The sequence below is a fragment of the Coregonus clupeaformis genome, unplaced genomic scaffold (genome assembly GCF_020615455.1).
Source record: "Coregonus clupeaformis isolate EN_2021a unplaced genomic scaffold, ASM2061545v1 scaf0126, whole genome shotgun sequence".
Classification (NCBI taxonomy): domain Eukaryota; kingdom Metazoa; phylum Chordata; class Actinopteri; order Salmoniformes; family Salmonidae; genus Coregonus; species Coregonus clupeaformis.
Window position 1 is genome coordinate 361980 of NW_025533581.1, and position 23583 is coordinate 385562.

The window sequence follows — 23583 nt, forward strand, 5'->3', positions numbered from 1 at the left end:
CCTTTAAAAAGCTTGGAAAATTCCAGAAAATGATGTCATGGCTTCAGAAGCTTCTGATAGGCTAATTGACATCATTTGAGTCAATTGGTGGTGCACCTGTGGATGTATTTCAAGGCCTACCTTCAAACTCAGTGCCTCATTGCTTGACATCATTGGAAAATCAAAAGAAATCAGCCAAGACCTCAGAAAAAAAGTTGTAGACCTCAACAAGTCTGGTTCATCATTGGGAGCAATTTCCAAACGCCTGAAGGTACCACGTTCATCTGTACAAACAATAGTACGCAAGTATAAACACCATGGGACCACACAGCCGTCATACCGCCCTGGAAGGAGATGGGTTCTGTTTCCTAGAAATGAACATACTTTCGTGCAAAAAGAGCAAATCAATCCCAGAACAACAGCAAAGGACCTTGTGAAGATGCTGGAGGACACAGGTACAAAAGTACCTATATCCACAGTAAAACGAGTCCTGTATCGACATAACCTGAAAGGCCGCTCAGCAAGGAAGAAGCCACTGCTCCAAAACCGCCATAAAAAAGCCAGACTACGGTTTGCAACTGTACATGGGGACAAAGATCATACTTTTTGGAGAAATGTCCTCTGGTCTGATGAAACAAAAATAGAACCGTTTGGCCGTAATGACAATCGTTATGTTTGGAGGAAAAAGGGAAATGCTTGCAAGCCGAAGAACACCATCCCAACTGTGAAGCACGGGGGTGGCAGCAACATGCTGTGGGGGTGCTTTGCTGCAGGAGGAACTGGTGCACTTCACAAAATAGATGGCATCATGAGGAAGGAAAATTATGTGGATATATTGAATCTCAAGACAGTCAGGAAGTTAAAGCTTGATCGCAAATGGGTCTTCCAAATGGACAATGACCCCAAGCATACTTCCAAAGTTGTGGCAAAATGGCTTAAGGACAAAAGTCAAGGTATTGGAATGGCCATCACAAAGCCCTGACCTCAATCCTATAGAAAATGTGTGGTCAGAACTGAAAAGGCGTGTGCGAGCAAGGAGGCCTACAAACCTGACTCAGTTACACCAGCTCTGTCAGGAGGAATAGGCCAAAATTCACCCAACTTATTGTGGGAAGTTTGTGGAAGGCTACCCAAAACGTTTGACCCAAGTTAAACAATTTAAAGGCAATGCTATCAAATACTGCCTCAATGAGCTACTCAAATGTTACGGAGCTCAGTGTTTAAAGTGTCAAGCAGCTCATGTTGAAGAGGAACTACACAGAGTCAACAAGGGACAAAAGCAAAACACATTTAACCAATTTATTCATGAATATACATACAGTTGAGTACATTTAGTATTTTGTAGCATGGCATTTAGCTTTGACAACAGCTGCTCAAGAGAATCCAGACAGAATCCAGTCGTGCCCCTAGAATAGTCCAGACTTTATTTAAATCTCCCACTGAATGCAGTAGTATTCCCTAGTGCTCCACTAGCGACAGCAGCGAGGGTGCCACCACCCGACATACACCTACAACATGGCTGTTTCCACTAAAGGAAAAGGATGCAGTGGGTTGGCTTAAGAGACTTATTCTTTCCGTTCCCTGACTAAGTATTGCTCTTACATGCTTCAGTGTGACCTGCTGGGTGGGGTTGGCTACAGAGAGCGGCCGACAGACAGGACTTCTACCAGAACTCATCGCCACCTTCCCTTCACAGTGATAAATTAGCCATACGCTCAGGGGCCAGACAGGCAGTCTAGATTCTAGAGTTATCCTAACCTCGAGAGTATGTTACAAAAGTCTCAAAAGCCACGACCACATGCCAATGGAAGCCTGAATTTTGTAGTTTTCTTCCTCAGAAGAGAACTCGTTCCGAACCTATTGCTATGAGTATACAAGTCAAGTGGGATTCCCAAATTAAGGGTAATGCACTTGGAGATTCACGTATTACAGGGACATCTTTCATGGAGCAGGGAAAAGCCCATAGGGCGCCAATCGTTGGGGCGCAGTATGACAACGGCCGCCACCAAAGTGCTGCTCACTTTCTGATTTGAGCAAGGGGTACTGGACCGACAACTAACCATTTCAGAGGACACAACTGATACATGACTAAGTAGTACAAAGTGCTATAGAAAAAGACAAGTCACAACTGTGCGCTAACAAGAGCCTGAAGCAGATGATTGGGCACGTGGTGCCCCCTGCTGGCAAACCCTTGGAGCTGTCCCTCGTCAAATCATCTGCAATGTTAGGAGTCTGACTGGGCAAGACAAAGTGATGTGTTGGAGAGAGAAAAAAGTTGCTTAATGCAAATTAATATTCAGAAAGAGCATTAAGTATTTAATAGAAAAAAATAACTTGCAGACTTCTCATTAAATTTAGCAGCGCTGACACATGGTTCTGTTTCTTTAACAAATCAGACCATGAGTCGAGGTAATATTGATCCCAAGAGAGCATTCAAACTTCCAATGCCTGTCAGTCTGCAAACTGGAATGTTTTAGATTGACAACTTGATTTCAGCCCACTCAAGCGGCTAATAACAGCTTCCAACTGGCCTAGAACCGCTTGCCCTGCTCCAAATGGCATGCTTGAGTGGCCAAATGTGCAACAGGCAGCGATTCGTCACACGAGTTGCTTTCCTTAGCCGTGACTAAAAGGTTTTGCTCCGACAGTGCTCGAGGCCCCGCTAATACAATGACAAAGACTTCCAACTCACGACTTCAACCTGAACTGACCGGTAACTTTGGTAGCGCGAGGGAAAAGGAACAGGTTGGCTTTCTCATCGCTTGCCTCAATGCAGTCTAACCACAGCTGTTGTCCAAGAGCAATACAACAAAAACTTCACAAGAACCCAAACTAGTTTAGCAGTGAGAGAAACAAGATCATGCTTTTTGACAGAGTTTGTGGCATTCTAACTATTTGTACAGGAGGGGGAGAAAACAGTCTAGTAAAATACTATGCATATCGAGCCACTGCTCACATTATATTAGGAGTTTTCTGTAACAAAAATCTTGAAACCCTTTATTTTTTATTTCTACCAAGAAAAATACAAAACATTATAAGGCGTAAGTAAGTGTTTTATTTGAGAAGCTGTTACAGTGCAGTTGATCCTCAAAGCCGCAGCCGTCATTGCTGCTTGCACTCGGCTGGGGGATTTGCGTCCTTCTGCAAGAGACCAAAAGAGAGGAAGTTAGAGCTAAACAGATTCAAACGCACTAATCCCCCTCTCTCACACAGGTTAAGGCTTCACCATTCAGACATTTTTATATGTCCAATTGAGACGAACATTGACAGGGCATAGGGCAATGTCATCCTGGCACTGAAGCTAGAGATTTCTGAACAGTGACCTGATAACACTCCACACAATACTAGTAGTATGTCCTTAAAGTATGCCACTGGAAATAAACGGCTCTCTGCTTTGGTATCAGACCAGAGTCCGGGGTGTGTACTACCGACTCAAATTCAAGGCCTAAGACGCCATCAATGGAGACAGGAATTTGGTGGTGAACATTCAAATTGGCATATTATACATTTGAAGTTTAATAACTACTTTGAGAGCCGTCACTACTGCTGCATAGAACCTCCCTACTGTAAACACAATAACCAGTAGTGTTTGTAACAGTGATGTAGTGCATACGGTCATCCTATGGAAGATGTAAGGGGGGGGGCACCACTGATCTCATAGAGCCTCTCCATTCTTTCACAGGGTAGGAAAACAAAATGAGATCTACTGGCAGCAATGCAGGGAGAGTTCCTGTTACGTTCTCCCCTTTGGGTGTAGTTCGTCTGAGGAGGAGACGTAAATGCCCGTGCACACAAGGTAAACTAGATGGCTGGGGAAGAAATGTGGGGTGTAACTAAAATAATCAGACACTACAACCAGAACTACATACACCTACATGGGTCAACAGCTCTCCAGGACAGAGGGGTGAAGCCGAACTTCAACTCAGACTTTCACTTAGTCGTGCATGTCAGTGGGAGACCAAAGTGAAAATTCAACTTAAGTGGAAGTTTGGATTCACCCCACGCAGTCTTTAACACTTCAAGCATGTCCAATGGGAGACGGACAATTAACAAGCACCCTTCCAGATCAAGACTACAGTCTCTGGAGTACAGGAGTGAATAATGAACGGAGCGATGGCTTAAGACACTCAAAAACATTGAAATCCACAAAACATGTGACAAACGTTGATCTATTCTTCTCCAAACCAACTTAAATATTGGTGCTGGAAAATAGTTTTGGTACAAAGACGAATATGGTCAAATTGGAGGAAAGTTTAACTAGCTTCAACATACAGAAGAGAAAACTCAAAAAGGCGGCGCCCACTACGGTTAAAGGAAAAAAAAACAAGCAGCTATGTTAGTTGTAAGTGCAGATGGAGGTGGATGCAAGGAGATTGAGGGGGGTCAAAATGAAGTTGCGGGAGGGAGGTGGGGTGCGTTAAGCTGACAATTCACAAGCTGTACCTACCAGGAGAGGGTTATTTTCTACAGACATCACTTAAACCTAGTGAGGAAAAATTTAAAGAGTATAGCTGACAAAAGGTGCCAAGTGATTGGAGATGAACATTAATGAATTAAAAGGCAAAAAATAGGTAGAATACAGAATTCAAGAGGCTTTATACAGCAAAGAGAAGGAGGAGTACTGTTTCCATTCTCATCAGTCACCCAAACAAATCAAAGCTTTGTGATGCAGAGCTATGAAACTAAAAGTCAAAACCTAAATAGATTTAGTATCCGATTGCCAATTTACATGCAGTCTCAGTTTAGCAAGAATGTAGAGAGCAAGTAGAAGCATGCTTTCAAGGCATTCCATTGAAAATAAAAAGTGGAAAACATTCCCCCTGACCAGACACTCACAAAAAGGCATGTGGAATTAGTTTCACTTTGATTAGGTCCTTTTGAAGTGATATTTTGAGACAGTTTAGAAATACTATTCTCTTTACTATAACTCTCATTCTAGCAGTTTCCTCGACACAGAATGAGCCTAGTCCTGGACTAACGGCTCGATCACACCAACAGCGTCATCGCTGCATCATGGTACGCAGCATCATCTGGATGTGTGTGCAACAAAAGTTCAACATTCACCTTCTGCTACCAGTTCTGTCAAGCCATCTACGCATACAGTTTGACAAATCCAACTTATGCACCACACAGAACGCACTGCTACAAGGCAAACACAGCTTTCCATTGGAAATGAATGTACTTCTGGTGTACCAAAACGCAAATGTAATAATATGCCATTTAGCAGATGTTTTTATACAAAGCGACACAGTTATGTGTGCATACATTTTTACGTATGGGTGGCCCCGGGGATTGAACCCACTACCCTGGCGTTAGAAGCGCCATGCTCTACCAATTGAGCTACAGAGGACCACAAATGTAGAATGATTAATAGTCCAGGACCAGGCTTAATGTGTGTCTGGAAAACCAGCCCTTACAGTAGAAAGTAGGTGACAGGGAAATGTGTTCCGACGGCTGTGTGGTCTGATGTGACGTTGGATGCACTAGTATATAAACAGAAAAATACATCCAAAATGGCGGCTGGTGTTCATGATGCATTTGGGGTACAGTACCGGTATTTATTCTATATGTTGAAATCTGATATTTCTGATCATTGGTCTCATATTAGGTCATGTTAACATCAACAGTAAGCTCTCCCACCCACCTTGGGATCATAGTCAGGATCATTCTCCTCTTCACCCTCCTCCTCACCCTCCTAGAACACAAGAGGAAACTGTTAAACACTGGAAAGAGACGTCATTAACAGGACTGGGTTAGTGAGAGGACATGGCTAAGGTCATTAACAGGACTGGGTTAGTGAGAGGACATGGCTAAGGTCATTAACAGGACTGGGTTAGTGAGAGGACATGGCTAAGGTCATTAACAGGACTGGGTTAGTGAGAGGACATGGCTAAGGTCATTAACAGGACTGGGTTAGTGAGAGGACATGGCTAAGGTCATTAACAGGACTGGGTTAGTGAGAGGACATGGCTAAGGTCATTAACAGGACTGGGTTAGTGAGAGGACATGGCTAAGGTCATTAACAGGACTGGGTTAGTGAGAGGACATGGCTAAGGTCATTAACAGGACTGGGTTAGTGAGAGGACATGGCTAAGGTCATTAACAGGACTGGGTTAGTGAGAGGACATGGCTAAGGTCATTAACAGGACTGGGTTAGTGAGAGGACATGGCTAAGGTCATTAACAGGACTGGGTTAGTGAGAGGACATGGCTAAGGTCATTAACAGGACTGGGTTAGTGAGAGGACATGGCTAAGGTCATTAACAGGACTGGGTTAGTGAGAGGACATGGCTAAGGTCATTAACAGGACTGGGTTAGTGAGGACCAGGTGAAGAGCCCTAGCTAGCTAAGGCCTTACCTCGTCATCAGCCTCCTCTCCCTCCTCATCGTACTGCAACAAGAAGACACCATTGTTAGGGGGATACATGTGAAGGCAACTGGCTCGGTTCAGAGGTCTAGGACAGGGATGAGGCCATTACACACAGGCTGTGGTGTGTACTCACATCGTCATCGTCGTCCTCGATGGCCTCCCCCGTGAAGTACAGCACAGCCCTGGGGACGATACGCTCGCGGATGAAGTGGCCAATCTCAAAGTCTGCGGCGAGGACAGCCTCAGAGTCCTCGTCCTGGAGGGTCAACAGTCACCGGTACGCCAGTCAGAGCTATGAGACTTACCATTCAGCCACACCAACTTCAATAGAAAGACTACACTGCACCAGTGGTTGAATTGGACTGGAACACACCGGTACTGAGTAAAACCCCAAATGTTCTACTGCTTGAGTTCCGGCACCTCTTATAGAATATTGGCAAGAAAATATTACATTAAGAGAAATATTGAGTTGCGGCACCCAAAATAAATACCGGCACTAATTTCAGTCCACTTCAAGCACTACACTAGACAATGGAAACCATTACTTACCAGCTCTCCACTTTCAGGGACATCAGGCGGGGTGAAGAAGTTGAAGAAGGAGTCGTTAGGGACTGTCTTGGTGACCGTCCTGACTGTGCCACGTCCCTTGTGTTTCTGCTTCTTCTTGATAGTCTTCAATGTGATGTTCTTGCCCTTCGTCCAGTCGATCGGACAACTGCGGGGCAAGATCGGTGGACACCAGGGTTACAAGGAGACCAGAACAGGACTAAAACACACCAACCAATGACTAGTGTAGATGATGCTTTGAGCCCTCAAGGTTAAGATTAGGTCCCAATGTTTTTAAATATAATCCACTCCAACATGGTGCATTGTTAAAAAGGACCACTTCTTTTCCGTCAGACCGATGCATTATTCACCCATGTCTCCAAGTGTTAAAATACAAGGTAGTCTGTTGTACTGGCCAAATAAGCAGCCAAACATAGATAGGGGTGCATAAACCTGATTATGTTCATTCATACTTATTTTAAAGGAGATCTTTTTTTTTATACCCCCCCAGGAAACAAACAGCAATGTTAGTCCCTGCAATGACTGTCCTAGAGCTGAAATAACCAAGAGGCACTGACAAGACTCTCAGCTTTGGATCTCTAGTTTGATCTAGCATCCTTCCTTGTCCCAGAGGCTACGATTAGCAACTAGGGGGTTTACTAAGGATGCACCATAGGATTAAGAATACTAATTGAATAGGATCTCTATGGGACAACACAAGGACCAGTTTAATGGAGCATGTCTTACCCCGTGCAGCACATGATATCCGGCCCGTCGAAGGAGAAGGGGTCGCTCTCGTCAGGCTCAGACCTCATCTTGTAGGTTTTTGTCAACAAAGTGTTTGTGAAGAACTCATTAGGCTCAAAGTAGAATTCTAAAGAGAAGCTCTGGAGGGAGAGAGAGCGAGAGTTGAACATTGGGAACATTAGCGGGAATATTCAAGATTACTGGTAATTGGCTTTCAATACATTCATAGAATGTCTAGTAGAGAAATACGGTGCAGACGTACCATGGGCTGGCCTGGGTCTGAGAATTTGACTTTGATATCTTGTAAGTGCTTGAGGATGGGTTCATCATGTTCCTGTAAAACAACACATGAACACCAGCCTGAACATTGGTATGGTATCTAGACAGAAACACCTTACTGTTGGACTGGTCTTTCTTGCACCAACACGCACACTTGTCTTTGCTTACTAGCACCGATTTAGCAGACAGCTGCTTTATTGAGGAAAGTCTTACTTGTAATGCGGTCGTCTTACCTACCTCGAATACACTGACTAAGTCGCTCTGGATAAGAGTGCCATTTAAAAATCAGTGTTTACCAACTCCAGTACTCCACATTTCTGCTGTAGCCCGGGACAAACTCACCTGATTCAACTCATTGAGGGCTTGATGATTAGCTGAATCAGGTGTGCTGCCCAGAACTCCAACAGTGTGCTTTATGTATATGGAATCCATTTTTAGGGGTGAAACTGCTTCGTCAAACCTGTAGGTGGTGATGAAGCCTCATCTTTCAGGAGTAGCAGCAGTAAATGTCTACTGACCTACTTTCCACTACTGCTCTCTTGTTTGTGTTCCTGCTCTGCCGCTCCCCACCTACCTGCAGCATGTCGCTGAGCAGGTCCACGTTCTTGAAAACCGTTAGCCAGAACTCGGGGATGCCTTTGGGGTCCTCCTTCTCCTCATCCTTCTTCTCCTCCTGCACCTTGGCCTTCTCCTTCATCTCCTCCTGGAAGAAACGGGCAGGAGGACGATCAGTAAAAAGGGGATTTTATGTACAATTTCACTGATGCCTATAAAACAGAAATTCACCCCTGGTTAAAACTCAAAATAGGCAATATTCCATCCTATATTGCACATGTAAATCTAGCACATCCACCACACAAAATAGCTATGTAACCAAAACAGTCAGAAACCAAGAAGTCAATCACGGTACACCCTCCTGGCCCTGGCATGGTGTAGGACCAGACAGTAGAGGTCCACAGGTTAGATAAATAAGACATGCAGGCATGTAGTCACCTGTACCTGCTTACTTACTGTCAACTCTTCCTCCTCATCAGCCTTCCACTCACACTCCTCCTCTGTGGGCTCATAGGCTGCTTTAACTATGTCGCTGCGCTGGGAGGGAGAGAGAGGGGGTAAACAGTGAGTCCCTGTAATGCCAACAGCCAGAGGGAGGACAAAGCAAAACATCTAACAAAAAGCCCAGAAAAGTCATCTGTTTAAACCAAGATAAATGGAATACGGGCTGGGGGTGCCAAGCCAGTGCATTATTTACTTAAGACAGCAGTTTGGCCGCTCCGTATGTCTGTGTGTGCGTGCACCCCAGCTTTGCTTCCCCCCCCCCCCATTTTCTCAGCTCTATCTGCATCCCTGGAACGGGCTGCAGCTCTTTTGTCAGAGGATTCTGCTAAATCTCGAGTCAGCTTCAAAGAGCGGAATGGGGAGAGAGGGCAAAAGCTAGAGTCTGTCAGTGTTGGATAAGGAGCAGCTGCAGCAGGAACTACACATGGGCAGAGGAGTGACTGATCAACACTTAGACTGAGAATACTGGGGTGTATTCATTAATAACAACAATTTGGTGGGTGCTTATATATGTCCTATTTCACACACACGTATTAATATTGGTGTGTAAATTGGATTTTTTTAATTATTTTTTTTATATCCCAACTCTCCCTCAGTCGCCCTCAGAGAGTCGGGTCACGCCAAATAACTATTTGGACTCACACGAAACTAAACAAGGAGGGACCTACCTGGATCTGTCCAAAAAGAATGGCTCATTTTACTACGGTGTGCACTAACAAACACAGCCCATGCACAAAGTGCCCAGTCTAACAAATGCGGCGTGGTTCTAAGGTACAACGAACGGGAGAACGTATTGATGTTGTTACAACAAACACAATAGGGGTGTTCCTACCTTGTCGAAGAGGGGTTGGTAGAGAGCGGCGTACTTTCTCTCCAGTTCGTGGACCTCTTCGTAGAACTTGGCCTCAATGTGGGCGCATTTCACTTGTAGGTTCTTCAGGGCGTTGACCCGTCTCTTCACCACCTTTGGTAAGCTGGAGACGGGGAGAGAAAAGGGGTCAAAATTCCACACGGTGAAAGAGTACATCTTGACTGTCCCCAAAAGATGGTGGTATATACTGACAAGATACTAGAGCCTCCGCTATGACAACGGGAATAAACGTCCAACGAATGACAAACACTAATGTATGCAGACCTATGTATATGGACGCTTTATATGCAGAGGGACACAGTGCCGGGGAAATTGGACTTGACTGCAGGACCTAGTATCTCCCACTAGGCATACATAAGCAACCATAGGACCCGGAAGTGGAGGACTACTGCCACTGACACGGCATAGAGAAAGACAAACTATACACTAAATTAAAAACATTCCCATTTTATGTAATGGCCCGGTCACCTCGGCCCTGGCGTTATGCAACCACAGCCAAGCCCCTCAGGCGTAGCGCCCCACTGAGGGGAAGCTCGGAGATGAACAACTGGCCTCCACTGGCAGAAAAATATTATTAAAAAAGGGGCCAGAACCATATTAAGACCGCTTCGCCAAGACGTCAAATTTATCGGAGAGTCTTCAACTTAAAACAAGCTCCGATATCTGGAGCCGTATGTACCAAGCATCTCAGAGCAGGAGTGCTGATTCAGGATCACATTTAATAAAATGTACAGGGTTGACCTGATCCCAGATCAGCACCCTTATACAGAGACACTTGAGACCAGGTCATCGTAACTCCACCACAGATGTTTGTGATCTTTGAACCACCGCCAGCCTAGCCGGGCTCCTAGACAACCACTAGGACGGAGAGGCCGGGCTCCTAGACAACCACTAGGACGGAGAGGCCGGGCTCCTAGACAACCACTAGGACATAGGGTGCGGAAATGATTGAGGACCAAAAGTGTATAAGCAGCACAGCCATGCACTCCAATGGTGAACAGGGCACAATTAATCTGTTGAGGTTGAGCCGAGCAATACCACAGCGGCTGAATGCCGGCACTTCCATTACTCAAGATGGCCGAATTCGACGCCCACGCTGCAACGCTTAGGTTACGGCGTTGGGCCAAGAAACCCATGTCAAGAACAGTTTAACGGAGATTTCCCTCATTTAAAAATGGCAGAGGCAGAAACGATGGCATGTTTAGACAGATTTTAGGGTGTGTGGGTGAAAACACGCTTTGGTGGTGATTTAATTTCCCTTCCTGATGTTATAAAATACATTTTACCAAGACAAATGATTATTCATGTTCTGAATCATTATATGGGGTCTTCCTCTAACATTATTAACACTATATCCAAAAAGTTGTAACCTAATACATCCGATAAGCTCATCTGTTGACAGTGGTACAGGTTTCTCGTAACAATTTGCAGATTTCACATTTTGTGGTCGTTGTCTTCAAAGTTGTTTTCGCGGGTTGAATAAAGCTAAATTAGCATGACACGAGCTGAATTAAATATAAAAAAGCTTTGAAAGTAGTTTGATTGAGTACACCAAATATTAGGAACACCTGATTTTCTCACCCCCCCCACCTGCCCTCAGAACAGTCTCAATCATTCGGGGCATGGAATCTACAAGGTGTCGAAAGCATTCCACAGGGATGCTGGCCCATGTTGACCCTTGCTTCCCACAGTTGTGTCAAGTAGCTTAGTGGGTAAGAGCGTTGTGCCAGTAACCGAAAGGTCGCTGGTTCTAATCCCCGAGCCGACTAGGTGAAAAATCTGTTGATGTGCCCTTAAGCAAGGCACTTAACCCTAATTGCTCCTGTAAGTCGCTCTGGACAAGAGCGTCTGCTAAATGACTTAAATGTAAATGTAAGTTGGTTGGATGTCCTTTAGGTGGTGGACGATTCTTGATACAAACTATTGAGCGTGAAACCCAGCAGCGTTGCAGTTCTTGACAAACCGGTGTGCTGGCACCTACTATCATAACCCATTCAAAAAGGCACTTAAATATTTTGTCTTGCCCATACACCCTCTGAATGGCACACATATGTCTCAAAGCTTAGTGTACACTTCATCTACACTGATTGAAGTGGATTTCACAAGTGCCATCAATAAGGGATCATAGCTTTCACCTGGTCAGTCTATGGCATGGAAAGAGCAGGTATTCTTAATGTTTTGTACACTCAATGCTTTGTTGACACTTCAGTGATGTATATATGTATATAATTTTTTTGTTTTAAACTATTCTAAAAAGAACACGAATTTCAAATAAATATGATTATACTAAAATACTGCGTCATGTCTCAAAATCTGTATCCATCTTACCTCGGTTTTATGTCCTGCGGATTTGAGAAGATCGATGAGTTCCGTGGCAAAGTCAGCCTATCAAGTCGCCAGTAGCCTTAATTCATGCACAGCTGACAAGGCAATTTTCCACCACCTTTTCTCTCTGGCCTTAAGTCACCCTAATTCTGGCCATCCTAAAAATGCCAATAACTTGACCGGATTATGATAGACGAGGTTTGGACCATTGGTTTTCTTTGAGGATTATCTACACAACATTCTACCCATTGGTCAAAATGTGTGTTTTTGATTGGACACCCTACAGTTGTGTTTCATCTTGGGGTGTCCCCTCATTCGTCAGATGAAGCGAGTGGAATGGTGGAAGGAGGGAGCCATAATGCCATCTGCATTGGGTCAGATCAGGGGTATGTATCAAGCATCTCAGAATAGGAGTGCTAATTTAGGATTAGTTTTGCCTGTTCACAAACAATGAATAAGAATACGTCGACAGATCCTAGATCAGCAGCTCTACTCCGAGACTGATACATACGGCCTCTGTTCACATGTCAGGACGCTGGTGTTTGACTGATGCTGAGACCGCTTTTAAATACATTTCACTGCAACACCAAATCAAGAGGTGCACAACTTGGGCCCAGAATGCCTAGTGCCTAGGCATCATGTCTGTGTGCCATAGCTCTTTAGTGAAGTCATTGGACAAGAAGTCTACTCCAACTCTCAACGGCCAAATAATTTGCATATTAAAGGACACAACAGCACACAGAGCAGACCTGAAGGACTACAGTTATGGGGCATTGCTTTAAAGCAGAATGCAGCAGCTTCCTATAACTGTAGCAGTGGCCTTGCTTGAAAACTGTAACTAGGCAACCTTCCTTGAGGAAATCCCTGAATGGAAAGCATTGCCTTCACATACTCAATCACACACAGATAACTGATTACCTAAAGGATGGGAGGGTACTAGGTCCTGCAGTCAAGTCCAATGAGAGAACTTTAAAATAATTATTTTGTCAACCTATACTATAAATAGTAGCTGAGCTTTTGGTCAGTCAACCTTTATCAGAGCAACGAGTGTGCAGAAACCTTTTCCCAGTTTTGGGTGTAGGTTAGATTCTGTCTATTATCAGCCTAGACTACCAATACTAATTTTACACAGACATGCTGTCAGAGGGATGTACCGGCGATTGAGGATAGAACCAGAAGACGGGGAACATTCTGGCACCGAAGACATAGCACTGGCCTTGTTATCCCTCCATAACATACACACGCGTACAGGGAGACAGTGCGCATGCCAAGAATGGAGGTTTATAAAAAAATAAACACAAAAATAAAAGGGCCACTACCTCAGTGAGAACAACTTCTGTTGGTATCTTAAGATCTAAAGCAGTGCTGCATAACTAGGCTAGTCGCCCAGGGCTGCAAAGTGGGACAGGGTCAGGCTATGGCGACAGTCGCAGGAGCATCGTAGATGCATTCAGCCATTGTCTGTTGTCCATCATCCATCAACGGATGACTTCCATTGAAAAACGATTGGCTCGATCTAGAATTTGACACAGAATCTGTATCGCCGTAGCCTCGGAATCACTCCTGATTGGGGGTCTCACCTCTCCATGTATCCTGACGGCGAGCCAACCAGGCCATCCAGCCTCTCCTGCAACGCGGCTAGAATCTGTGGGTTCTGCATCATCTGCACGGTGAGCTGACGAGCTGAGGGGAGACGGACAAGGTCAGACACTACCGTCAGACAGCCATTCATAGCATCAGTCACCATACAGACAGGATACAAGGAAAGAAAAAAAGAGTGAAGGCAGGGGGTTTTCTGCATAGGAAATTATTGGGTGGGCCAACCCAAATATTTTCAGCCCACTTAAAGGCCAGACAAAGTAAAAATAATGGATCTAGAAAAAAACTCCTGGTGAAGGGCTGTGTTGTTGGTCACAGGTTGCTCACTTCGCTTGTCTAGTTCCTTTCATCTTCACTGATCTGACAGTATTGAACAGGTCAAAGCATGCTTCTGCCATACTGATCTGACAGTATTGAACAGGTCAAAGCATGCTTCTGCCATATTGATCTGACAGTATTGAACAGGTGAAAGCATGCTTCTGCCATAACGCTGCCACCTGTCAAACCTCTTCAGATCAATACAGTTGAATGAGAGGACACAAGGAAAGGAAGTCACTTCACACTATTGACGCAGAGCCCTGTGGTTCAATACATCTGACTAGGAGGCAATATTCCCAGACAGTGAACAGGGAGACAGCAAAGGGTATACCGCTCCCCTGCCTCACTGAAGTTTCTACCAACACTGGATTTAAACCCTGTTCATACTGAACCAGGTTCCAAAATAATTCGATTTCTATCAGAGTAAGCTGGTGATAAAAATGTACTTAGTGATCAAGTCAGTTGGTAAATTGTCCAAGCCTGCTTGAAGACTCAGTTTGGACTAGAGCCCATAGATGGACCATTATAGGTGAAGTTTTCCCTTCCACCAAACAGGAGAAAATCTATTCATAATAGCTGTTACAGAGAGACATTTCCAAGGGGGAGAACAAACGCTTTGCCCATGGGGCGAGGCAGAGGGCTGCTGCATAATTTACACAGTGAGCTAGCCAGCAGGTATACTCTGCCTGCCTTGATTTTCCTATGCCACGCTTAAAACTCCTTAAACCTTGGATTTGTGGACACTGCCGTGCTTGCGGTGTGTCCCAAAATGGCACCTTTTCCCTATATAGTGCATTAGGGCGGCAGGTAGCTTAGTGGGTAAGAGCGTTGGGCCAGTAACCGAAAGGTCGCTGGTTCTAATCCCCGAGCCGACTAGGTGAAAAATCTGTCGATGTGCCCTTGAGCAAGGCACTTAACCCTAATTGCTCCTGTAAGTCGCTCTGGATAAGAGCGTCTGCTAAATGACCAATTATTATTATTTTTATTATTACTTTTGAGCAGGGTTTATAAGTCTATGGTCAAAAGTAGCGCACTATATAGGGAATAGGGTGCCGTTTGGGACAAACCTGCAGACTCCTCGTGCTGCGGCGGAGCAGGGACAGGGAGGAGGGGAACGCAAAATGTTCTGAATCGGTTCTAGACAAGGGACATTTCTACTGATGACGAGTGTCATTTCAGAAATCGGGCGAAAATTAGGATGTTTGTTAGGCTCTGGCCGTATGACAGTCTCTGCTGTCAAGTGTGTAATCATTGTGACAGATCGCCGTGGTGGGAGACGATAAGCGTTGCTAGGCTATAAATACCTGGGGGAGAGACATCTAATTCAGTCTACAAATGCACCAATTTGTAAGTCGCTCTGGATAAGAGCGTCTGCTAAATGACGTAAATGTCTGCCAGTTATTCATGATGATAAACCTCATTATTAACAATTCATGATTCCTAATCATTCAAGGACAGGTAAAAACATCTTCCATTTCAGATTTCAAAACTTAGTCAATGTGGACACAGAGGATTTTAATTCAACTGTCAATCTAACATTAATGACTGACCAGCAAGCAGAGTCTCATGTCACGAGCCCTTGCTCACCAGCCAGACACTGCTGGTAAAACGGATTCAGATTTCACTGCTGGTTGTTCAGTTGAAGTCAAATCTACGGTGGGCACAGACATCTAACGTTTAACAACAATCCCAAGCACTTCCTCGTCAGGCGGTGCTGAGCCTTACCTTTACTGTTGACGTCCTCTCCAGTCTCCTCCTCTTCCACCTCCTCCACGTCCTCCATATCTGCCGGGTCCAGCTCAGCCTGGTCCTTACTGCACACAGAGAGACGAGGGAATCAGCCAAAACACAGAGAGGAGTATCAGCCAGAACAGACACCTGGAGCTTCACAAAAGCTTAGAAGTGCACTGTTTAGATGGTATGTGATTATATCTACTGTGTAGAATAGGGAATCGTCTCAACTCTAATAATTACTTTGATACAAAAGTAGGGGTGTGCCAGACAATACTAATACATGGAGGCCTCCACACAGTACATCTGAAAGACTAGGAGGCATGTTCCCAGAGAGTGAACAGGGACACAGCACAAAGGGTATACTGCTCCCCTGCCTCACTGAAGTTTCATCTAACACTGGATTTAATCCCTGTTCATACTGAACCAGGTTCCGAACCAGTGCAAAAAAATAATTACATTTCTATCTGAATAAGCCCCTGATCAACATAATGACACCCATGTGGCATCAGGCTAACATGCTAGCATCCGCCCCGCAGTTAGTCTGGGGGCAAAATTGGGTAATGTTGCCCCTAGACACTGATCTTGGGTCAGTTTTGAATATTTCCCCCACTAGCGGTTAAGGTTAGGATTGGGTGAGGGGAAGCTGATGCTAGATCTGTATATAGGGGAAACTTCACCCAGAGACGCCTGCAGTCAGTCGGGACCTATATAATAAGGTAGATGAATGGATAAACAGTTGACTGTCCGTGTGATTGGCTGCCTCTTCCCTGTGGTGTGTGACAGCGACACGACTGAAGGACCAGCGTCAAGGCCCATTACTCAAACTCAGGGAGGTGTCTGCGAATGGCCGGAGGGAGCCAACGTAACCCAAGCCCAGGCGTGGCATCCCAAGCAGCCCCGGCTGAGTAAACAGCCACCTTGAGCCACGGCCCAGCGAGGAAACGTCTCCGCAGTGAGATCGACAGCTGGCCATCCTCCTCAGCTACAGACACCAGGAGGGAAAGATGACTGACTCAGCTCTGCGGCCGTACGGACCAAGCATCGCAGCGTTAGAGTGCGGATCTAGGATCAGGTCCCCCGGCCATTGTTATTATATTCGTTGTGCTCTAAAATGCAAAACACTACTCTGAGACGCTTGATACACCCATCGGTGTCTAATATTTGACAGATACTAGAAGCCAAATTGATAACGGATGATGGCATTGCTAAACACAAGAGTATGTGCATCGGACTAATGTCATGATTTCACCCAACACTCGTGTGCCATTCGCCAAATTGTGTTTTGGTACAATGATGCCATGGGTGAACAAATCTGACTGTGCTAGGCTGCATGACTGGTTTCCTTGCGAACCAAGAGATCCACAACGATCCTGAACCTGACAGGTTAGCTTGCTGATGGAGGACTCGTTCTGGAATACCCTGGAGGTTTGACCAACAAACATTGGCCTGAATGAAGAAAAAAATAATACTTAAACACATGCATCTCGCTATATGCAACAAGGTATTAAAACAGCACATTATAATAATGGCTTCCTGGCCAGGCTACACAGAATAGAGGGTACAGCCAAAATGACAGAGCGCATGGGACCTCAACACACCTCCAGGTAAACCAATGACAAAGGGGAGGGTAATTAGGGCCCTATAAAATCCAAGATGCAGAGAATGCGGACGGAAACACTGAATCCAGACATTAAAAAGGGATTCAACAATATTCAAACATGTATTTAACTTAGTAGGGAATCAACTAAATGTTCTGAAAATTAATTAGCCAAAGTTTATCATAAGACGTGAACAGAATGCATCTGAACTTTAAGAGGCAACGAGAATTTCCCGTCAGCATGTGCAGTGCGCGCCTACCACTTTCTAGCAGTTAGCAACGATGACAATGAAAAGTATTCTGGTAGACGGAAAGGCTTCCCCAAAAACTCTCAATTAAATGCTAACTACAAAGTAGCCTATGCTTACCTGGCAGAATAATAGCATGATTATTTGCATAAATCCACTGGGTACTTGTTTTGCAAACTACCATCACATGCGCTACAAAAACACAGCTAAACAGCCTTATGCTAAGTGCACACCGGAAATAAAGGGTAACTACACCCAGAAATGTAACTTTCACAATTTTTACCCCAGACCTCAAAAATGGTCTCCTGATGTGGTTTAAGCATTGTTGTGGACTTAGAACTTCACATTTTTGTTTTTCTATTTAAAAGGTGTCATTGAGAGCGAAAACCTGACTCAATAAAACAAAAATAGCAGAATTTATAGGGCTCTAGGTAACGATGCAGAGGTAGGATTGTTTTTGCAACGGACACTTAAGCAATTTCCTTGTTGCACAGAATGCAAGCTGCACAGCCAATCAAATGGAGAGGATGCACTTACTTGTCCATGTCTGCCATCTTAGCCAAGTCGAGTGATGCTGCTGCAGAGAAGGAAAGAGGGAGAGTGTTAGATAGACAATGGGGGGGGGGTAATGTATGATACATGCTAGTTTTGACAATTGTTAATTCACAGCAGGCAATTGATATGTTCACTTAAACAAAGGGCTTATGGGGCTAGAATATTTTATTGAAATAGGCCCAAATGACTTATATGCAAGACTACCATTACATCGCCTTGTTTGATGGTAGCGTTACAACAGGCTACATAATATCATATCCTTAAGTTCAATAGAGTTGAGGACATCTCCATCCCAGTGTGTAGCAAACTGTTGTTGGGAGCTTTGTGGACTAAAGCACCCACAGGAGGGCTGAACATCTTATTCCAAGTACTCCGCTTGCTTACAGCAAAATGGCCACCAACTGTAATCCCACCCCAGCTTCTCCTCCTCCCACTCCCAGAGGAAAACAAAAAAGGACTGCTTTTGGCTCCCTGTCATGTTGGTTAGTGAAATGTGCATGAAAGAACTCCCAAGCGCACAGCTCACTGACAGCCCTGTTAGCTGTACTGAGGCATTAAGTAATATAAGCCTTAGTTAAATCATCCTACATATCTCAACCCCTTGCCCAGCTCATTTGGTATGGGCAGAGAATATGTGCTCTACAATGTGCCCTGGGCTGGGGCTTTGGTTGCTGGCAACACTGGGGCTGCCATCTGATAACAGCACTGCACCCAAGCAAGGCACTGTTCAGAGCTGTTCCTCCCCCATAAACCAGTACCCCTCAACACAATGGAAAAAGTACACAGCTGGACCCCCTCAGACTTGCACTTTAACCATACATGCTGTAAGAGAGGCCTTCACATGAAGGTTGACAATGAACAAAGTCATTAGTCACATCAGGCATCGAATGAGGCTCCAGAACCATCCCCTGGGGGGAGAACGTTTACCACAGGGTTGGCACACATGGAGAAACACAGGAGAGCCAGATCAGCTTTAGCTCACATCAGTGAGAAACTCTACCACAACAGTGACCAAAACTCAGATCCAAAGACATATGGCATTAGGTTATGGATTTGCTGAAGGGTTCCCTTTACTGCTGTGGTATTAGGTTGACACGGGTCTTCAAATGGGCCTAAAAGTGGTGAGTTAAATACAAAGCGGCCGATATCCAAAATGTGGTGGACTGGACTAATTACAAAACAATACCATCTTAATAGCTGCCAGGTTGACATCAATTCTGGCTCCCTGGAATGAGTGAAAAATTCAAACCCCAATATTCTATTGGGCAAGCTCTGACATCTCCAGTGTAGAGATCTCAGTGCAGCTCAATCAAATACAATGTGAAGGCATGGCTCTAAATTGAAAGACGCTTGGCAGAACTAAAAAATGACCCCTTCAATGTTTACAACACAACCGTCACTGTACTTAAAGAGTGAAGGGGTAATCACATTTTATAGCGCCATATTCATCTCAAACCATGGGTACTGTATGGTAAAGCAGTATAAAAGGTTTAGTGGCCTGGTTCAATATATTATTATAATAATAAAATTGCATCACTGAAGAAGCTACACCATACATAATGGTCAGGGAAACTGTGCCATAATTAACCAGTCAGCAACATTTTGTTCAACACTGCTGATGTGGGCCGGCCTGCAATATGTGAAATGCACAACTAACTGCTGACCACCTCCACCTCACTTTCTCAGTCTCCATCTTTCAGCAGCTCCTCTTCTCTCCCTCACCACACCTTCCTGCTGGCTTGTGCCAATTGGTTTAGCATCGCACAGGCTGCCCATCGCTCACCTACGCAGTTTAAATAGGACAACTAAAAAGCGGTCCAAAAATCAACTGTTAAGCAGCTGAAAGGGAGATTACCAGACAGAGGGGCCACAAAGAGGATCATTCCAGGCCAAATCGTCGGTCATTGAAATTCAAAAAACCCACACAGCACTACAGTAATCATATTTTTGAAAGCGTGGACCAATACCATTTGGATCAACCTGTAAAACACCGAGGCCAACTTTACGATGTCTGGCCCTGGAACATATCAAAAAGACAACATTCCCCACCAATGCGTTCTCCTCCACCATAGCAAATTATTAATGCCAGAGCTCTTAACCATATGAAGCTCGGGAAAAGCAACAGCACCACTCAAATACAGAGACGCTGTGACTGCATTTTAGGCTTTGACATCGATTGATAGTGGATTTCCTCTGATAAAATGAATTTAGGACGATCCAAACTGCCATTTAGGCCTGCCTAACTGCATCTGAAACAGTCAACTAGGCATGGCACTAATGCTTTAGGTATGTTGATATGTCTCTGTGTAAAGAACGCTCCACTGTCAAAGGGTACTACAATCATAATTCAGGAGTCAGTGTTGGGGGAATAGTGAACTACGTGTATACTGAACAAAAACTATAAAATGCAACACTTAACGATTTTCCTAAGTTACAGTTCATAAGGAAATCAGTCAATTGAAATGAATTCATTAGGCCCTAATCTATGGATTTCACATAACTGGGCAGGGGTGCAGCCATAGCATAGGCCCACCCACTAGGGAGCCAGGCCCAGCTAATCAGAATGAGTTACTCCCCTACAAAAGGGATTTATTACAGACAGAATTACTCTGATTCATCAGCTGTCAGGGTGGCTGGTCTCAGACAATCCCGAAGGTGAAGAAGCCAGATGTGGAGGTCCAAGGCTGGCGTGGTTACACGTAGTCTGCGGTTGAGGCTGGGTGGATGTACGGCTTATGGTAGAGAAATTAACATTCAATTCTCTGGCAACAGCTCTGGTGGACATTCCTGCAGTCAGCATGCCAATTGTACGCTCCCTCAACTTGAGACATCTGCGGCATTGTGTTGTGACAAAATGGCACATTTTAGAGTGGAATTTTGTCCCCAGCACAAGGTGCACCTGTGTAACAATCATGCTGTTTAATCAGCCTCTTGATTAAACAGCATGATATGCCACACCTGTCAGGTGGATGGATTATCTAGGCAAAGGAGAAATACTAACAGGGATGTAAACAAGTTCGTGCACATTTGAGAGAAATAAGCTTTTTGTGTATGGAACATTTCAGGGATATTTTATATCAGCTCATGAAACATGGGACCAACAATTTATATGTTGCGTTTATTTTTGTTCAGTCTAGTTTAACTAGTAACTTAATATTTTGCAGTACACCTCCAGTGTGAAGTAATTGATAGCTTGGTAAACTATTTTAAGAGTAGCTTCCAACACTGTCTGGAGTTATGTTATAGCAACAGTTCCAGGAATACCTTGCAACTCACATCAATTGATTTCCTATTCTCTTTTCATGCCAGTTTCACAAAGGGGCCATTAGAACTCAAATTGATGGGGGTCATAAAAAGGCCATGTGTTCATGAGTAGCTGATGTCTGCCTCAAACACAAATTTACATTTTAGTCATTTAGCAGACGCTCTTATCCAGAGAGACTTCCAGGAGCAATTAGGGTTAAGTGCCTTGCTCAAGGGCACATCGACAGATTTTTCACCTAGTCGGCTCGGGGATTAGAACCAGAGACCTTTCGGTTACTGGCACAACGCTCTTAACCATTAAGCTTCCTGCCGCCAAATGACAAGTATTTCACAAATAAAAGACAAAGCATCTGAGACATTCAAAGATTGATACAAGAGTAGCTATCATTCATAGCACGATCATCAAGGGATAAATCAATGCTACATTTTTTTTAAAACAAAAAAGTTAATGTCCCTTTAGCAGGAGCCGTCAGGACCAATATCCATTCAAAACGTTGCGACAATATTGTTGGTCCACCCTCATTTCTTGACAAAAGTTAGCTAGGTTCATTCACTCGATTCTGGGCCATTCCATACAATAGTATTGAAAAATACACAAACGAATTATAGGCTATAGCTAGCTTAATCTGTAGCTAAAGGTAGAATACCTAACGAAATTAGCTAGGAATAATATTGTTATGTTGCATGGATAAGCAATGGCAGAAACGAAGGCAGATGTGATAACAGCTGAAACCTTTGTCATTTTAGCAGACGCTCTTATCCAGAGCGACTTAGTTAGTGAGTGCATACATTTTTCATACTGACCCCCCGTGGGAATCGAACCTACAACCCTGGCGTTGCAAGCGCCATGCTCTACCAACTGAGCTACATTGATATTGTTTGAGTGTAGCTAACTCATAATACATTTCACTAACAAAGTGAAGGGTACACAAGTTACATCCCTTCAAAGAGCCTCTCAAACCCAGCGACCACGTGTTGCATGCTCAAGCCAAGGCAAGCTATGAGCAATAGCGCTCACTGACAAAGAAAGCTGGCCAGCTAACTTAAATAACATACGTATGTGCTTAGCGAACTACCTAGCCTACCACAGCGAACTACCTAGCCTACCACTGAAATGTACAAATACCGTAATGTCTCGCTAGCGCAGTATTAACGGATACATTTGCTGTAACGTTAGCTAGCTAATTGTGTATGTTCCCCCATTTTCCAGCTAGCTAACTACTTAGCCAGCAAGTCAACTACTAGTAACGTTAGCTAGTTACAGTTACCTAGCTAGTTTGGCGTACGTACTTTAATTGGGCAAGTCCTCAACAGTGACAGTCCATCTTTGATTGGCAACGTGACTTGCTGGGCACATATTGGCACCCTCAATATGTAACCAAAATAAGAGAAAACTGTTAGCTAGCTTTGTGGCTATCGAAGTTAGCTAATTAACTGCAAACAGGTCAAAAATATCACGCGAAATGACGGAGACATGCGTTCCATTTTAGAGTGTAGCCTGCTAGTTCGCTGTATAGCTCGCGCCGTGATCAGAAACTTGTACCCGCCACATCTCCATCCACTCACTTAACTAACTAACGTTCTCTTACCTAAGGATAGTGAACAAATAGTCAAAAATAAAACACGACATTCGATAAAAAAAACAATAACTGAATGACTCAAATAACGATTCTTCTTCCAAATAGCGTTACAGCTTTTTTATTTACAATACAACGTATCGAACAGGGCAGAAGATTAGCCATTTTCATCATCGTGAATGTAGCTAGCTAACACATCATGGTGGAGGCTCTCTTGTCTCTCAATGGCTGCTACTAGCCATCCGACTTAGCTAGTTAGCTGGCAAGCTATCGGTCCATTCTTCCCGACTACATCCACACAAATATTGAGTTCAATACGATAAGAACAGCCCCATATTCGTACCCATCTAAAAGTACAATATATGAGCCACTCTGTTGTATTGCTACGGGGATTTCAAGTCATTATCTTACCTTTAGCTAGCGGCTTGACTAGGTGGATCTGCGCAGTGAGGCGGTCCCAAAGAAAAAGACTCCGCTCTTATGGCGGTAAAAGAGAGAGAGATCCCGCCGCTTGCG

General features: G+C 44.4%; 1 protein-coding gene and 2 non-coding genes across 6 annotated transcripts; all 3 read right to left on the bottom strand.

The window, feature by feature from the left end:
* Positions 1 to 1264: 1264 nt before the first annotated feature.
* LOC121550218 (nucleosome assembly protein 1-like 1-A) lies at positions 1265 to 23583 on the bottom strand. Of its 4 annotated transcripts, XM_041862402.2 has the most exons (15): positions 23479 to 23583; positions 18209 to 18248; positions 15818 to 15906; positions 13756 to 13858; positions 9812 to 9953; positions 8920 to 9012; positions 8495 to 8623; positions 7904 to 7975; positions 7642 to 7781; positions 6898 to 7063; positions 6482 to 6604; positions 6337 to 6369; positions 5624 to 5674; positions 4427 to 4462; positions 1265 to 3120 (listed from the first exon to the last, which is right to left on the bottom strand). In XM_041862402.2, exons 2-14 carry the CDS (start codon positions 18223 to 18225, stop codon positions 4457 to 4459), a joined length of 1164 nt encoding a protein of 387 aa, XP_041718336.1. In that variant the 5' UTR covers positions 18226 to 18248; positions 23479 to 23583; the 3' UTR covers positions 1265 to 3120; positions 4427 to 4456. The 4 variants fall into 4 exon arrangements, with proteins under 4 accessions (XP_041718336.1, XP_041718330.1, XP_041718312.1 ...); XM_041862396.2 differs by lacking the exon at positions 4427 to 4462 and having other exon boundaries at positions 8932 to 9012; XM_041862378.2 differs by lacking the exon at positions 4427 to 4462.
* Positions 7436 to 7565, bottom strand: LOC121556506. The gene has a single exon (XR_005998185.1). It is a non-coding gene; the product is annotated as a small nucleolar RNA SNORA14 (small nucleolar RNA).
* On the bottom strand, positions 13322 to 13455 carry LOC121556482. The gene has a single exon (XR_005998177.1). It is a non-coding gene; the product is annotated as a small nucleolar RNA SNORA57 (small nucleolar RNA).

Coding starts and splice junctions, on each gene's coding strand:
- LOC121550218 (XM_041862378.2), bottom strand. Junction 9,013..9,811: donor ACCAACCCCTCTTCGACAAG/GTAGGAACACCC, acceptor TCTCCCTCCCAG/CGCAGCGACATAGTTAAAGC. Junction 6,370..6,481: donor TCGAGGACGACGATGACGAT/GTGAGTACACAC, acceptor TTCTTGTTGCAG/TACGATGAGGAGGGAGAGGA.